This window comes from Rattus norvegicus, chromosome 8, assembly GCF_021556685.1.
Source record: "Rattus norvegicus strain SHRSP/BbbUtx chromosome 8, alternate assembly SHRSP_T2T, whole genome shotgun sequence".
NCBI classification, from domain to species: Eukaryota; Metazoa; Chordata; class Mammalia; order Rodentia; family Muridae; genus Rattus; species Rattus norvegicus.
This window is the reverse complement of record NC_141541.1, coordinates 116,432,853-116,450,063: the sequence shown is the minus strand read 5'-3', so window position 1 is coordinate 116,450,063 and position 17,211 is coordinate 116,432,853. Positions and strand designations below refer to the sequence as shown.

General features: G+C 48.6%; 1 protein-coding gene across 14 annotated transcripts; it reads right to left on the bottom strand.

Moving 5' to 3' along the window:
• Positions 1 to 6,738: 6,738 nt before the first annotated feature.
• Positions 6,739 to 14,497, bottom strand: Cdhr4 (cadherin-related family member 4). 14 transcript variants are annotated; one of them, XR_015626827.1, is made up of 20 exons: positions 14,339 to 14,475; positions 13,843 to 14,027; positions 13,572 to 13,734; positions 13,403 to 13,494; positions 12,187 to 12,297; positions 11,504 to 11,607; positions 11,170 to 11,306; positions 10,792 to 10,975; positions 10,540 to 10,693; positions 10,229 to 10,322; positions 9,567 to 9,622; positions 9,346 to 9,485; positions 8,961 to 9,111; positions 8,655 to 8,875; positions 8,308 to 8,450; positions 7,807 to 7,863; positions 7,634 to 7,697; positions 7,394 to 7,424; positions 7,136 to 7,222; positions 6,744 to 6,895 (listed from the first exon to the last, which is right to left on the bottom strand). XR_015626827.1 is itself a non-coding variant. In XM_087562931.1 (20 exons), exons 1-20 carry the CDS (start codon positions 14,385 to 14,387, stop codon positions 6,840 to 6,842), a joined length of 2,427 nt encoding a protein of 808 aa, XP_087419057.1. In that variant the 5' UTR covers positions 14,388 to 14,497; the 3' UTR covers positions 6,744 to 6,839.
• Positions 14,498 to 17,211: the final 2,714 nt, after the last annotated feature.

Sequence of the window (17,211 nt, the reverse complement as noted above, 5' to 3'; positions counted from 1 at the left end):
CTGCCATGTGGGTTCTGGGTACTGAACTCAGAACTTGTGTAAGAATAATAAGAACCTTTAACTGTAGAGCCATCTCTCCAGCCCTATAGGAGATTTTCTATTGGGTAACAGAAATCAGATTCAAGTCTTTATGCTTACACTTATAGAGCCATCTTTCCAGCTCCCTCCTTTCTTTATTTCAATATTGAGATGGGGTTTTACTAAGGTGTACAGACTAGCCTTAAACTTACTTTATAGTTCAGACAGACCTTGAACTTAAAATTCTTCTATCTTTGCCTTTGAGGTAGAAGGACTATATGCCCATGACACTAGGCATGACTAAAAATTATTAAAATTACTACTGAGACAGGGTCTATCATTAGAGCCCAGAATGGTCTTGATCTCATGGTGATCCTTCTGCCGGCCTTCCAAATACTTGTATTACAGGAGTAAGCTACTATGCCTGACTTCAAAAGTTTCTCCTGACAGGGTTTCTCTGTGTACCCCTGGCTGCCCTGGAACTGCTCTATAGACCAGGCTTAAGAGATCTGCCTGCCTTTACCTCTGGGATTAAAGGCAAGTGCCACCCTACCCAGCTCCCAAAGTCATTGGACTGGAGAGAGCTGTGATTATTGGTCCTCCAGAGGACGAGGCACAATTCCCAGCACCCATACAGCAGCTTATAACTGTAACTACAGTTCTAGAGGAGTCAACTCCCTCTTCCTACCTCTATGCGTCCCAGACTTGCATGTGGTATATATATATATATAGATGTACATTCAGGTAAAACATTCATTAAAGCGAATAATAAAAATAAATAAATAAAGCAAACACCAAATCGGTTGTGGTTGTGCACATGTACAGGGACAATCCTGGCACTTAGGTGGCTGAAGAAATAAGACCAAGAGTTAGATGTCAACCTAAACTACAACACGAGCTGGGGACTGCGTAGGCTGTACAGTGACAGTCTGTCTCAAAAACACAAACAGTGCTGGCAAAGGGCCATACCAACAAGTCAACAAAGCTGGAGCGCTAAAACCCATGGCAGCAGCAGTTGTCCTCTGACTGCGACACACTCTCGTGACATGTATGCACATGCACACACACACATGCATGGTACATCCACACACAGCAAAAATACAGCAAATTCTACTCTTGCTTAACAGGCTTTGATGGCTTTGCTGTTCAGAGGGAGTGGAATATTCTTCAGGAATCTAAATGTCTGAAAGATGTTTTACAAAGCTAAGGAGAACCTGAACTGGACTCTGAGATAAGCATGAAGGTAAAGTAACAGAATCCTAAACAAGGACAAAGGTCGAGGGACTCAGCTAGCAAGAGGAACTGGGAAGCAAAATGCATAGGGAATGCTGAGCAAGCATTAGTTAGTTAGTAGGTGCTAAGGATAAAACCTGAGGCAGCAGGCTGGGGCTGCTGGGCAGCGGCTCTTTGGATGCCACATTAGGACCGCAGATCTCATCCTATAATCCTATGTTTCTTTCTCTTGTCCTTTTTCTTGAGACAGGGCTTCTCTGAATAGCCCTGGCTGGTGTCATGGAATTCAATTTGTAGATCATGGTGCTCTCAAACTCAGAGATCTGCCTGCCTCTGCAGCCTGTACCTGTGTAAACTTCTGATCGGTGTAGAATAACCACCATCTGTGATCTCTAGCTGTTCTTAATAGTTTAAAAGTGCTAAACCAGCCCACATCTTTAATCTCAGCACTTGGGAGGCAGAAGCAGGTGGATCTCTAAGATTTGGAGGCCAGCCTGGTCTACAGAGTGAGTTCCAGGTCAGCAAGAGCTGTGTAGAGAGAGACTATATGAAAGAAAGAGAAAGAGGTGTGTGTGGGGGGGAGCTGTCAACAGAGGAAAGGGAGAGGAAAGGAAGAGGGGAAGGTAGGGGAACTAAGCCAGCCAGCCAACCAGCTAGGTGTACCCCTAAAGTAAGGAGACAGGTGACTTTTGAGTTTCCATAACAGCCTAGGATACACAATCTCAAAATAACCTAGAGTGCTGAATAAGTGCTGAAGTTTACAGATGAATTATGCAAAGACAGAGACAGAGGACTCACTACTATAATAATGGTTTTTATGATGCATCACTTATAATACCACACTATCCACACAGAAATGATGCTGTTGTCTTTGGATAACTGTTGAATCTAGCTGAATACCATATTCATATTCAGGAGCTAATAAAAGCATTAAACAAAGAGTGAAAAGTTCTCCTGTATCTCGATTTTCAAGATACAGGATACTTGGACAGCAAGACCAAGGAGAAACTTTAAGGACTCTTGAACTCCCTAAGACTGTATGCATTAGTCAATGCTGTCAACTTGATTAACAGTCTCCTTCTGTATCACTAAGAGATCCAATGCCCAAAATGAGGTAAGAGGCTTAGAGTTTGCTATTTAAGCAGAAAGAGCAAAAATTTAACCCTGTAGATAATTTAATTCCCCCTGCCCCCCACACACACCCCCAAAAAAGCAAAGTGAGCTGAGCTGGTCTTGGGGAAATCCTAAGCTCATATTTTATTATCTCTCTCCCTTAATAACTACCCAAGAAACTTTTTGTATTTCACCAAGGCTAAAATTTTATTAATCATCCACAAATTGAAAGGGCAATGAAATAAACACTACTACTCGTTTCCTTTCCTCACAACCTGCTGCCTGGGCCAGCTGCATTCAGTCCCAAAGATATCTGTCTCCAGACCAGGGTGCTGGTTTCTCTCAAAATTAAACATTCAGAGGTGACATGATCCTAACAGACATGAAGGGTACCGTCTGCTTGGCCTCCTTAATCATCTTTTGTGGGTTTCATAGGACGACAATATACCTGTAAGAAAAACCTAAGGGCCCCTAGGTAAAAATGTGGTTGACAGCAGCCAGGACCCTTTCTAGAGCTGTATACCCTTTTGGGGATTGCCAGCCCCGCCTCCATCATAAGCATCAACAGCTTTTAGCTCTGCTTTTGTCTCCAGACAAGAGTCTTGCTACGCAGCTCTGGCTAGCCTGCAACCCATGGCAATCCTCCTGCCTCAGTCGAGTGCATGAGCTCCCATACCCAATTTCAGTTTTGTTTTTTTAATAGTTCTAACACTCCTACATCTCCTGACGGACTGTCTCTTTAAGAGACAAAATTTATCAAATCATCCTTATCCTCCTAAACCACATACTCCAAAAGAAGTGGTGGTCGAGCACCAAAGAACTCATACCCCAAATAAAACTCAGCCACTGTGGACATTATTTAGGTTCTTCAAGAAGCAGTAAACAGTGTCCTGAACAGCGCGGAAGTCTCCGAGGGTTCTCGGTGGTGCCAGGCGGCGGATCATCGCCCTACCAAAAGCACAGGGCCCTGATACCACCCTGCTTGGCTCGTTAGGCATTTTAGGCCTGTTTCGTCTTAGTCTCAAGCAGCCTGAAAAAAATTACTCGCAAGAGTGTGAAATCTTAAGAGCGATTTACGTTTATCACTGATTTGGAGGAACGTTACGGCCGGGAGAACGAGCTGGCAGTAACCATATCACAGCACTCCGGGTCTGAGACACCCAGGGATTCGGTCTGAAAGGCAGGTTTCCCGCTACCCCGCCGGCCGGTCCTAGGGCTCAGGGCTCTCCGACCTCCACCCGAGCTGCCCTCCCAGCCTCCGTGCCAACATCTGGAAGGCTCGGCGAAAGGCCAACCAGGACGCTGGAATGATGTCCCAGTGATGCTCGCCCTAAGTCCGGACTCTACCTACGCGCGCCTGCAACAACCCCGCGCCCGCCGCCACCCTCGCCGTGGGTGTCGGGCGGGTCTTTTGGCCCGACTCCTGTCACTCACCGGCCCGACCCGGGCAGCGGGCGCCCAAGGCTCCCCACGGGAGCTGGGCCCCCCGGGCCTCCAGGTCTCGGCCCGCCCCCTGGCAGGCAGCGCAGGTGGCTGAGCCCCGCAGCAGCGGCCCCGCACCGGCCGCTCGGTCCAGCTCCTGGCGCTGCCCACTGGGTACGGATCAACAACAAGATGGCGGCCAGCCGAGGGGGCGGGGGCCGGGCGTCATAGTAACCAAGGACAGCAAAGAACCCGCCCCTGACTGAGGTTATTTCCAATCAACAGCCTCGTCTCGGAACGCCTGAAGGAATTCTTCCCGTCGATTCGTCAACTGTTCCGTCAGTCCGGGCGTGCCTCTCGTGCAGAATGCCTGGGGCACGTGACTGTGACGGCACGAATTGACGCATGCGCGCCATTCTCTGGTTTGCTAGCCGCGGAGCTTTTGCTGTCGAAAGGGGAGGCTGGAGCGCCCTTGGTTTTCTCACCTGCGCAACTGTTTCGGTTTTGAGCTGGCCGCGTTTATCATACTCTCGCACACACTTAGGGAATGTCAACGGTACGGTATTTGCTTTGTCGCCTGCCTCTGTGCTTGGGATCGACCCTAGTTAACTGGTGAGGAAACTGAGGCGCAGAAAAGAGCCTGAGCTAAGGTCACACAGCCTTAGGAAGTGGTGATGATGGGTCCCTCGCCTCTTCTAGCTCCAGAATTAATGTTTTCTAAGCACATCCCAGCATTGCCTCTCACCAGTCCAGAGACACAGCCGTCTGTGCCACCTCTTTAGTTTGGCTTCCCCTTTCCCCAGCTTGTTTTGCATAGACTTAAATCTGCACCCAGTACATGTCACAGCACATAGCGGCCGCTCTCCTTTGCTTCCTATAAGCATCCGTTAAGTTCCTATGACATTATCTTTTGCCTTTGGCTATCATGACCTGCCTCCAAGGCAAATTATGAGTCCCAAGAAAATGGCCATCCCTTGTTCTCCATAATAGGCCCCTAACTCTGGGCTTGGCTTCAAGGTTAGGATACCAACGGCACCACAACACCTGTCCCACACCAAAATGTCCTAACTCCGAGAACTTTGAGCTTTAGCTTCACTGAGACTTGGTTGCTCTGCCTATAAAATGAAGATGAACAAGAAGCAGACTTAATAAGCTCTTAGAGTAAGCCAAGTGCTCAAGAAAAACCACTTAGAGCCACTCTCAGGCTGCTGAGCCTGAAGCCTCTAACACTCTTGTTTTGGTAGAACCCCCATTAAGAGAGATGGCTCAGTGGTTAAGAGCACTTGCTGTTCTCCCAGAGAACCTGGATTCTGTTTCCAGCACCCACATCAGGCAGCTCACAGTAGTTTTATGGGAATCCAACACCCTCTTCATGGGCACCAGCACACATGTGTCATATATCCACAAAGACACACATATATATAAAAATAATTTTAGAGTGTTTTTCCTAGGCAGAGCATGGCAGTACCTGCAATCCCTTGAGGGGCAGAGGCAAGCCAATCTTTTGAGTTTGAAGCTAGCCTGGTCTACATAGTGGGTTCCAGGTCAGCCAGGACTTCATCATAAGATTCTGTCTCTAAAATAATAAAGCCCAGGGTCTTTTTCCCCCAACAGAGGGTATTCATATTCTTCCTGGGCCTAGGGTACCAGGGTAGAGATTGTCCAATTTTCTGATCAGGTTCAGGCCCACAGATCTGACAAGAGGGGAGAGACTGAAATAACTTGATGATAAGTGGGCCATGGTGGCATACGCCTTTGGTCTACAGAGATCTAAGATACAGGTTCTAGGATAGCCAGGAAGAGAGAAACAGAGAGAGAGAACTCGAAGCTAATATAGTTAAGCATACCCTCTCCTCAAACTATAGGAACTCTTGGAGACAAACAGGACACCAGATTGGGTGTGGGGTCAGCATTGCACACAGTAAAATCTGTTCTCCAGACTGTTACAGAGCCCCTGGCTATGTGCACCACCTAGGTTAGCACAGGGAGAGCTAAGTAATAAAGAGTCAGGGGAAACAGATACAAAGTCAGAAGGAGGCTTTTAGTAATCCAGGAACAGCTAAGCACAGATTCTCTCACCTCTCCCACCAGGAATTCCATATCCTTCCAACAAAACCTCTACACAAAGTTGGCAAGCTGTCCATGAGGGCTGATGGGACCTCAAAAACCAACTTGTGGAGCTGCAGAGAAAGCCCCCCCAGAATCTATAGTGTATTTAAAAATAAAATAAAAGCTAGGCACAATGATGGTCACTTGTCATCCCAGTACTGGGAAAGGAAGTCAGGTAGATCTCTGGGCCTCACTAGTCAGCCAACCTAGCCTATTTGGTGAGTTACAGGTCAGTGAGAGACCCTGTCTCAAACTGAGGAGGGAGCATGATATCTGTAACCATGCAAGCTCCAAGTCAGCCGAAACTACAAAAGTAAGGCATGTATTTAAAATAAAATTTTGCCTGGAATAGTGATGTGCACCTTTGATCCCAGCACTTGGAAGGCAGCTGCAGGTGGACCTCTGTGACTTCAAGGTGATCCTGGTCTACATGGTTCCAGGATAGCCAAGGTTATGTAGAGAGACCTTGTCTCAGTAAATAATCATATTTTTAAAAAGTTTTAAAGCAAGTCTTCCTGGGCATGGTAGCACAAGCCTTTAATTCCAGCACTGAGGAGGCAGAGGCAGGTGGATCTCTGAATTCCAGGCCAACCAGGGCAACACAGTGAGACTCTGTCTCAAAAGAGAAAAGCAAATGTCTCCAAGTAGACAGGACAACTGGAGGCCCTTCCATCACTGACAAAGAGCCTCTTGTACAAAGTGCCAGTCACTGTCAGAGCATGAAACACTTTTTCAAAGTGACCTTCCTGTTCCACAGAGTACCTATAGGAGGTGACACTTTCTCCAAGTAACAACAAGGAAACAGCTCTCAGAGCTTCTCCCACACAAAGATTACAAGGTGGGCAGTATTCTGTTGGTAGTCTTTATTACTAAATCGATTTGGAAATCCAGGCTATGATCATGAGAAAAGGGAATTCCCCACAGAGTAAAGCAGCTACTTGGCCTCACAGCCAACGCCGGGCTCCCGTGAGTGTGCTGAACAGGTAATCTCTCCCCGTACCTGAGCCCAGGCGGGCAGGAGAGAGGAAGGAAGAAAGGATGGCTAGCTTCAGCAGTGTAGTCACCCCTTCCACAGGGACCCAAACTGATCTCCTCTTTGCCTTCTCAGCAGAGAGCCCAGAGGTTTGACTCAAAGGAACAGTAAGCGAGGGGATACCAGATCCTCTACAGCAGCCAGAGTCAGATTAGTCAGCTACAATTTACTGGTGGAGCTGGAATATGAGGGGAGCTCTCCCCTTACCACCATCTCCCTTCCCCTCCCCGAAGAGCTGGGACAGGACTAGGTCTGGGTCGTCATCTGGCACAACTGGTGCTTCAGAAAAGTTGCCTAAAGGGTGAAGAGTGGCAGAGAAGGGTGCGTGGGGGTAAGAGAAGAGTTCAGTGAAAACGTCGGTGATGGATGCTTTGTGGTAAAAAAGGAGCTGGGTAAAGGGAAGAGAAAATTCGGGGGAGGGGAAAGGCCCAGGCAGAGACTAGGTTATGAAAAGTAGAGACTTACAGACATCTTGGGCTCTGCCATCAAAATGTTGCTGGAAAGAACAAAAGGGCACAGTGAGTAGAGACTTGCCCACAGGGAAGGCCCATGTCCACCTGCCTGCTCTATCTTGGTGGTGGTGTAGGCACTCACAGGGGTAGCCACTCACAGGCAGGAAGGCAGGTATTGCAGGGATAAGGCAGCCTCACTGCCCTCAACCTGAGCTATAAGTTGGCATACCAGACTCATGGCAGCTCTGGGTACCTTGGACATCTCCATGCTTGGTGCCTCCATTTGCCTCTCAATGGAGCCTCTACTTCCCTGGATGCTATAGCAAATTGGAGTAGAAGTACAAGATGAGTCTGAATGGTAGCCTGAGTTTAGGAGATGGATTTCCAGGCACAGAGGTAAGCCTGTTTCCCTCCACGGAGACTAACCTGTTTAACAACTGAGCTCTGGCTGGTTTGCTCGGTGCCTGTAGTGACTGGGCCAACCTAAAAGGCCAGGAAGAAGAAGCAAGGCTAAGAACATAGCAGGCCTTCTAACACCAAGGAGTAATAGCATCTGTTCTGTTATACTGGAAACAGCCAGTGCCTGCATGAGAAGCCCACACTATTATCTGTCCTACCCCTGAGCTCAGAAGGTTTAGTCTACAGAAGCAGGGCAGGAATAAGGTAGAAGACAAGTGTTGGGAACGGTGATAAATTTCAAACTCTGAGCCATCTACAGCCATCCAGTTCCAAGACTGGGCTCCACCAATGATGAAGACCATTTCCAGGGCCCCCCAATCTGAGTACTTCTGCAGAGACAGCGGTAGCCCTCCTCAGTCTGTTTGCCCACCAATGTTGGCAGTGTCATCCACTGGTAAGCAAGACTACCTATTCCAGCCAGTGTCGATGTGTAGGCTAGGGAGGCAGGAAGCAGAGATAGGGACCTACCTCCGAAGGATCCTGCCGAGGAGCCAACCCAGAGCCAGGAGGAGAACTGCACCAGTTGCTGTCAGCACTACCACAAACCAGGGCTCTGGCTTCCAGAAAGCCTCTACGTCTGTCACAATGAGGGGTGTCATTGTTGAGGACACCTGAAAGGAGGGTCACAGACTCACCACTGCCATTGGCAGTTCAGTTTTCATATTCCCTACGGAGTGGGGCACCTCATGCCCCAGATTTATTTTTTGCATTTAGTTATCTCTAAAATGTCTTCTCTCATAATTCCACATTTAAAAAAAAAAAACAGGTGTCTTCATCCTTCAAGATCCTCTCTCCCAACCCCCAAGGCCCCTCACTGTGCTTTGGTGGGTGCTGGTGGCCACTGTGCTGGCCTTCCAAGGAACTAGATGCACAATGATGGTGGCTGTGGTGCTAAGGTGTGGGGTGGAAGGGCCCATATCAGCAACATGGATCAATAGCTCATGAGTGGAGGGCGGCTCTGGCCACAGGGGCCCCAACACAGTGTCATTGTACACCAGGATGGTCCCTTGGAGTCTAAATCGGCTCTGGCTATTCCCTGAAAACAGAGTAGCAGGAGAAGAAGGTATTATTAACTCGGCCTGACCGTCCCCAACAACCTGGTAGCCCCCACATTTTCACACCTCCCATGATGCTGTAGGAGAGGGTCAAGCGCTGTGGCTCTTGTGGGATCCAACATGACACCTTAGTCACTTCCATACTACGACCCAGGGCAGTGTAGATGGTGAGTTCCTGAAATGGAGGCTCACACTCTGGGGCATGATCGTTCACATCCTGGAGAAAGGCCACCACATTAGGAGTGACTACAGCCCATACCTCAAACTCCCAGGCTAGCCCATGAGCTTTCTTTGAAAACACTTGAGCCTAAGTGGCAAGTAGCCAAACTGCAATGTTTTCCTCGGTGAACTCCTCCCCTCAACCAGCCCATAGGAGAAACTGAGGCATCTGCATGAAAAAGCAAACTGCCAGAGGGAACTTTGTCTTTCCTAGGCCTTGGAGGTCATTTACCTCAACCTCAATGGTTATGGTACATGAACCTGATCGGTGACTGTTGAGGTCCCAGTCTTGACTGTGATCAATCAGCAGAATAACGATCCTGTACAGCCTCTGCTGCTCATAGTCCAAAGGCCCCAGGAGGTGAAGTTCTCCTGTAAGTGATGATCAGAGCCTTAGCCTGCAGAACCAACACTGGCCCCCATGCCTCCCTCCCAGCCCTGGGGTTTAAGTACCACTCAGGCGATCCACAGCAAAGGTGGAGAGTCCTCCAGAGATGTGGTACTCGAGGCTGTTACGAGGGTGATCCACATCCGTGCCCACTATGGAGCCCAGCAGAGTGTAGGGCCCTGCATCCTCCCGAACCCGGAACGTGTGTGGCATACAGGATGGGGAGAACTCATTGACGGGTGTCACCATCACCAGCACTGGAACCTCAGCTGGGGACCACTTGGCAGTTAAGGAGATGACCTGAGGTACCCAGACCTGCCCTAGGGGGTTTTAGTAAGTAAACATGGCCCTATATTGGAGGGAAGGTTTTCTGTGGAGTGGTGCCAGTCTCAAGACAGATATCCTAGGGTTCTTTCTACCTTTTTTTTTTTTTAAAGATTTATTTATCACTTTATTCAGACACACCAGAAGAGGGCATCAGATCCTGTTACAGATGGTTGTGAGCCACCATGTGGTTGCTGGGAATTGAACTCAGGACCTCTGCAAGAGCAGTCAGTGCTCTTAACCACTGAGCCATCTCCCCAGCCCTATCCTAGGGTTCTTAAATTGAGACAATCCTGACCTTCCAGCTTTTGAGGGGGAAAAAGTTGTCTATGTCTTGGGGATGGGATGGAAGTGGACAAAATAGCCTTGTTCTGAATGTTCAGGCCTAAGAATGGCCACTCACCGGTCATCTGGGGTTGACCGCCATCGGACACCAGGATGGAAGCTAAATGCTGGAAGCAAGCCCCAGGAGCGTCACAGTCCAGTGTAGCGTTCACCTAGCCAAGGGGACCAGAGAGTAGGTGAAGCCAGGACCAGGCATGCCAGGATGCCTCAAACCAGGGTGTCCGCGTATAGCCTACCTTGACACAGTTTTCCAGTCTGAAGCCTGTCTCACCAACCTTTTTCTCACCCCCGCCTCCATGATCTCAATGCCAACAAACCTTGGCCCTCCCACCTTGTCTGCATGGGAGTCTAGGAGTGTGTGTTGGGCACCTCAAGGGTTCTGCCACGAAGACGGAGGCTGGCAGAGTCGGGAGGGCTGTGGAACCGCAGCTGGTAGTCGAGGGGGGCGCCTGCAGAGTCTGGGTCAACACACGTGAGCGTGTCTAGCACAGTGCCCTCAAGGGCAGTCTCTGGAATTTGAGTCCTGGGAGCGGAGGGCCGAGGGCAAGACAAGAGTCTGAACCAATGATGGGCCAGGGGATTTTACCCCAACCAGCCCCGGCATGGCTTCCGGGTACTCACACCAGTAGCGCTGGATGGCAGCATGGGGGCCTCTGGTTTACCGCGCGCACGATAACCGTGAGATCGGACACGGCACTGGCCCAAGGCCGGAGCCTCTCAAAGGCCTTCACCTGCAGTTTTGTGACCACCGCGCCCTGAACACGAACCAAATCCAGGGGTGCGGTGGTCCGCACTACCCCATCAGCTGAGAGTGTAGAGAAGGTGTAAGAAACAAAGCTCTGTCCCGCCCCAGCTCAGTCCGGCTCTCCACCAACTCATCCCGGCCATTTCTGCCTCTTCCTCTAAGATCAGGGCTCCCAATCCAAACTTTCAGGAAAGACTCACATCTGTGCCTCTCCCTTTTCCCATCTCTGGTACCTGCCCCACTCCTTCCCTCACCTTGTCCAATCGAGTAGAGTGGACTGGGCCGTGGGGAGATGATTTCATACAGTAAGTTGAGTCCCCTAGCTTGGACCTGAACCACCTCGCTCCCGGGAACCAGATCCTCTGCGATGGTGATACTCTGGGCCTTCTTTCTGAACCCAAAGTGGAAACTCAGCTCCTGCTTGCTCCTGTTCAACCCAGCGGAGTCCCCAGGCCCCTCCCAAGGGCTCCCTTCCTATAGGAGCTAGGATGGTTCAGCAGCCCTGCAGCCTACCCCAACTATTTCCCTGAGAGCCGAGGGCGCATGCAGAACCCTCCGCCGTTCCCTGCCAGGATAAGGGAGCCTTACAGGAAGGAGACATGGCTGGGGGGTGCAGGCAAAACCTTCACTGTCAGCATCCCTTTGCAGCGTTGGCTTTTTCCTAAGGACACTAAAATCTGCAGCTGGAAGGTCTGTCAGAATATACAGGACAGGAAGGAAATCATATTACGTGTCCACCGCTATATCCATTGCTAGTCTTCCCTTCAAATAGGCAGTCCTCCTCAGGACCTCCACAAGGAACTGTGACTTACCACCACTCCGTTGATAAGGATCCCTTTGAACCCCATTATTCTGGGCCACCAACTCTTCTGAGTCATTCACAGTGTGAATTATTAGGTTAGAATTTCTAATAGGCAGTTACTAAGAGGACGGAAGGGTGTTTGTTTGTTTTTGTGGTGCTGTGCATGGAACCAGGGAATGGTAGAAAGGACTATTTTATAGAGGGAACTTCCTCCTCACTGGCTTCATTACCTCCAAGTTCGACTGACATAAATATGTCAGAGGATCTGTGAGGTCCCAAAACCACAGGCCTGCCCTCTTTCATGACCTGCAGATCTCAGCATAGAATAAAGCTGAGCCAAGAAGACAGCACAGGGAAGCAAGTGGTCTGAGACAAGCTTATCGGTCAAGATAGTAAAGAACAAATAATTTCTCCAAAGATGGTGGTTCTACCCAATCATAGCTATCCCCAGGTCCAAAGCCATGCTTACCTTTTGAGCCTGGCCTCTGAGGCCCTGGGATGGTGCCCGCAGCAGCCCATGCTCATCGATGGAGAAAGGCCCGGGGAAGACTGGAGGGTCTTGGGCACTGGTGATGTTCATCTGACAGGACAGAGATATGTCCCTTCCAGTCCCCAGCATCCCAAGTATGCCTGTCAACATCTTTCAGTAAATAACCCAAGAGGCTGCTGCTTATGTCTAACAGTTCTGCACCCCACCACTGGCTGTTGTCCTAACCTAGACCCCCTGCCTTCCACTGTGATCCCTGGCTCCCATCCTCAACTCTGCTAAAACAAACATAAATATCCTTGGGGGTAAGGAGGTTACTCTTTTTTTGTTTGTTTGCTTGTTTTGTTTTTGTAAGCAGAATCTATGTAACCCTCGATGTCTCAAAGATAAACAAGGAAACAACAGCGAGGAAAACCTGTGAGTTGACTCAGGCCTTTGCTCCCAGAACAGCCTGAGTTTGACCCGAGGAACCCATGTGGTAGAGGTGGAAGGAGAGAACCAACACCTCAGACCTCCATATGCATGACATAGCATATGTATACCTATATACACATACTCCCAATAAACAAGGGGTAGGGTGGGAAAGAGGAACACCAGTCTTCCTAGCATTACAAAAGTGTGGGTTTTTTTTTTTTTTTTTTTTTTTGGTTCTTTTTTTCGGAGCTGGGGACCGAACCCAGGGCCTTGCGCTTCCTAGGTAAGCGCTCTACCACTGAGCTAAATCCCCAGCCCCGTGGGTTTTTTTTTAAAGTGGTCTTTGGGGCTAGAGAGATGGCTCAGTGGTTAAGAGCACTGACTGCTCTTCCAGAGGTCCTGAGTTCAAATCCCAGCAACCAATGGTGGCTCACAACCATCTGTAACCATCTGTAATGGGATCTAACACACTCTTCTGGTATGGCTGAAGACAGCTACAGTGTACTCATATATGTAAAGTAAATAAATATTAAAAAATTTTTTAAATGTGGTCATGGAGAACTTGGAATATATAGAACCCATAAGAAGATTTTAGTCCCTATGGGAAACTGCGGTTGTCACTGGGAGGGTAGGCAGCCCTAGTGACTCTACCCAGGAACATGTATCATAGAGAGGTTTCAGCTGACTACCTCAGAGTCTTTAGAGGCTGTGCCTGGCCTGGAGCAGAGCTTTCTCTCTCTGTGCCCTCCTCCCACATCCTGTCACTCACCGCCCTGGAGCTTACCTGGGCTCTCTGGCCTCCTAGGCCAGGCAGCAACAGAGTGTACAGCAGGGCCCCAGGTGTGACTGTCTCTGGCACGTAAATGAATTCCCCAGCTGTCCAGAGATGAGGTCAGGGAGGCTCTGTTGGAGGACATGCCCTTCCTCTCCCAACCCGGTGCCCCTAGCCTCACCTGGGCTGGCAAATGCACCAGTACAATGGATACGCCCAGGGTCCCGCAGCACATGAACAAAGAATGATCCGTCTACCACAAAGTTACCGCATGTGTACCGCAGTTGCAGCTCATAGTAGTTTACTGCAAGGGCATCCAGCCGAGCGGAGCTACTTAAGGTCACCTGTGGTGGATTGACGATTGGTGGATTGGCGTAGGGCCTAGGCTTGCTGTTTCTCGTACCACTTCAGGCCTTGGTCTCCTCAATCCCTGGTTGTATCCACAGCCTTACCTTCCCCCGGTAGAGTCCCTTTTGCCCCTGCAGGCTGGGTTTGTTGAAGAAGCTGGTGGGTGGTTTCACACTGAGTAACTCCAGGGTAGGCATGTAGGAGGAACAGTTGAAGAGGAAAGTCTGAAGGACGGTACCAGGGCCTTTGCTCTCAAGGATATCTGTGGACCAGGGCAGGCTGGGGAAGACTAGGAGAAAACCACATTTAGAAACATAGCAATAGCATTTTTCTTCAGGGCCTGAGCACATCTGGAGGCCAAGCAGCCAAAGTCCTTCCCTGTCTCCCACAGCCGACACTGGACAGGTGAAGAGAGATGAAGAGCACGACTGAGGAAACAGCCAAGAGAAGGAACACGGGTGAGGGGTTCCTCAGTCTCTGCCCCTCACATTAGTTTATCTAAAGGTCAGAACTTCACTGGCAAACTGGATCCCCCCAACACACACACACACACACACACACACACACACACACACACACACACACCTGCCTCCTCCTTACCAGGGATAAGTAAAGCAAAAAGAAACTCCAGGAGCCTGAGCATCATCATGGTAGCCTGAAGAATGGTGGAGGAAGCGGTTTCTCAGGCTAACTCAGGCTAACTCTGTTGCCTGGTTAGTTGCTTAAACACAGCAATCAGGTGGCTTCCCAGACTCCAGCTCTGACTCCACCCACCCTGGGACAGAGCATTTAGATGCCTGGCAGGCTCCAGGAGCTGCTGGAAAATCCCATCTTCCTCTGTTTCCAGTGAATTCTTCCATTCATTACCACAACCCTAAGGGGGATACAAGGGGAGGAGGCCCGGGCTACAGATGGTGAAACCGGTCACATTGTCCTTGCAGACAGAGCAAAGCCAGTGCCCAGGAAAATTAGCCCTGCTTCCCTGCAGAGTCTGCATTCCAGCTGCCTCCTCCTACAATTAGAACTTTATCTGCCTGTAAAATCTAAGCCCCACCACCAGGAAAATCAAAAGTTGTATGCATTCAGCGGACAAAAGAATCCTTGGTAGATGAAATAAAACTGAGGACTACTGGTGGGGATGTCAACCGCAGGAGACCAAGGACTCTTCTGAGAGGAAAGGAGGAGGTGTTATGAGACACTCATAGCTTGATATGCAGACTAAGATTTACTGAGCCAGGGGGCTGGGGATTTAGCTCAGTGGTAGAGCCCTTACCTAGGAAGCGCAAGGCCCTGGGTTCGGTCCCCAGCTCCGAGAAAAAAAAAAAAAGATTTACTGAGCCAGTGTCTTTAAGATTTGTCAGTTTATTATATTCCCATTTTAAAAAAACATCTTTTGGGGCTGGGGATTTAGCTCAGTGGTAGAGCGCTTACCTAGGAAGCACAAGGCCCTGGGTTTGGTCCCCAGCTCCGAAAAAAAGAACCAAAAAAAAAAACCAAAAAAACATCTTTTTGGGGTTGGGGATTTAGCTCAGTGGTAGAGCGCTTGCCTAGCATGCGCAAGCAAGGCCCTGGGTTCGGTCCCCAGCTCCGGAAAAAACAAACAAACAAACAAAAAAAAAAAAACATCTTTTTGAGACAAAGTTTCTTTATATAGTCCAGAGTGGCCTCAAATTCCTTATCCTCCTGCCCTCCTGCCTCCATGTTGGAATCACAGACCTGTGCCACTGTTTTTTTCAACTTTTCTTAAAAAAAAAAAACTTTATTATTTTATGTATATGAGTACGTCGGGCTGGAGAGATGGCTCAGCGGTTAAGAGCACTGACTGCTCTTCCAGAGGTCCTGAGTTCAATTCCCAGCAACCACATGGTGGCTCACAACCATCTGTAATGGGGTCTGATGCCCTCTTCTGGTGTGTCTGAGGACAGCTTGGTGTATTCATATACATTAAATAAATAAATAAATCTTTAAAAAAATATGAGGGGGTTGGGGATTTAGCTCAGTGGTAGAACTCTTGCCTAGCAAGCGCAAGGCCCTGGGTTCGGTCCCCAGCTCCGAAAAAAAAAAAAAAAGAAAAAAGAAAAAAAAAATGAGTATGTCGTTGCTCTGTTCAGACATATGTTCGTTGCTCTGTTCAGTCAGTGCTCTTAACCGCTGAGCCATCTCTCCAGCCCTCAATTTTAATTCACTTGCTCTGCCTAGTGCTTTACCAGCTCTAGTTTTTCTATCCTCCTGAGTTAGGCTCCTCTCCCTCTCCACAAAACTGCCCTTGGTAGGGACTTCAATGACCAGTGGTTTCCTTTGGTCAATTTAAGATTTATTTTATTTTTACATGTACAAATGTTTTTGCTGGCGTGTATGTCTGTGTACCACATGTCCATAGAAGTCAGAAGAAGAAACAGGGGTTACAGTTGGTTGTGAGCCACCATGGGAGTTGAACTCAGGTCTTCTGTATGAACAGTCAGTGCTCTTAATTGCTGAGCCATCTCCCCAACCCTCAATTTAATTTTTTTTTAAAGATTTATTCATTTATTATATATAAGTACACTGTAGCTGTCTTCAGATACACCAGAAGAGGGCATCGGATCTCTTTACAGATGGTTGTGAGCCACCATGTGGTTGCTGGGAATTGAACTCAGGACCTCTGGAAGAGTATTCGGGTGCTCTTAACTGCTAAGCCATCTCTCCAGCCCCAATTTAATTTTTTAAAAAGACTTAGTTACTTTTCTTTTTCCTTTTTTCTTTTTCTTTTTTTCTTTTTTTCTTTTTTTTTTGGAATGGGGTTTTCTTGGTATAGATAGCCCTGGCTGTCCTGGAACTCCCTCTGTAGACCAGGTTGTCTGCCTACCTCTGCCTCCCGAGTGCTGGAATTAAAGGCACATCCCCCACCACTCTCTGGCTACTTTTATTTCCTATGTGAGTGTTTTGCCTGCGTACAGTATGTGTACCATATGCATGTCTTGTGCCCACAGAGGCCAGAGAGGATGTGAGATACCCTGGAATTGGAGTTACAGATGTTTTTGAAGCAACATATGGGTGCTGGGAATCAAACCAAGTCCTGAGCTATCTCCCCAGCCCTATAGTTTATCTGTTTTTAAATGTGTGTGTGTGTGCATGCATTCGTGTGTGTGTGTGTGTGTGTGTGTGTGTGTGTGAACTTGGGCATATGCTATAGTGCTTGTGTGGGGGTTAGAGGACAACTTTCACAAGTCAGCTCTCTTTTTTTTTTTTTTTTTTTTTTTGGTTCTTTTTTTCGGAGCTGGGGACCGAACCCAGGGCCTTGCGCTTCCTAGGTAAACGCTCTACCACTGAGCTAAATCCCCAGCCCCAAGTCAGCTCTCTTTTACTGTGGGATCTAGGACTTGAACTCAGGTCTTAGCTAATATATATATGTATATATATATACACATATATATATATATATTTTTTTTTCCCCTATGTTGCCCAGGGTACTCCTACTTCATCCTTCCACGTAG

Excerpts from the sequence above, each read along its gene's own strand:
- Cdhr4 (XM_087562931.1), bottom strand. The coding sequence starts at position 14,387 with ATGATGATGCTCAGGCTCCTGGAGTTTCTTTTTGCTTTACTTATCCCT. Across the intron at positions 13,735-13,842 it reads AGGGACTCTACCGGGGGAAG|GTGACCTTAAGTAGCTCCGC; the intron begins GTAAGGCTGTGG and ends AATCCACCACAG. Across the intron at positions 10,694-10,791 it reads TGCCATCCAGCGCTACTGGT|GACTCAAATTCCAGAGACTG; the intron begins GTGAGTACCCGG and ends CTCCGCTCCCAG.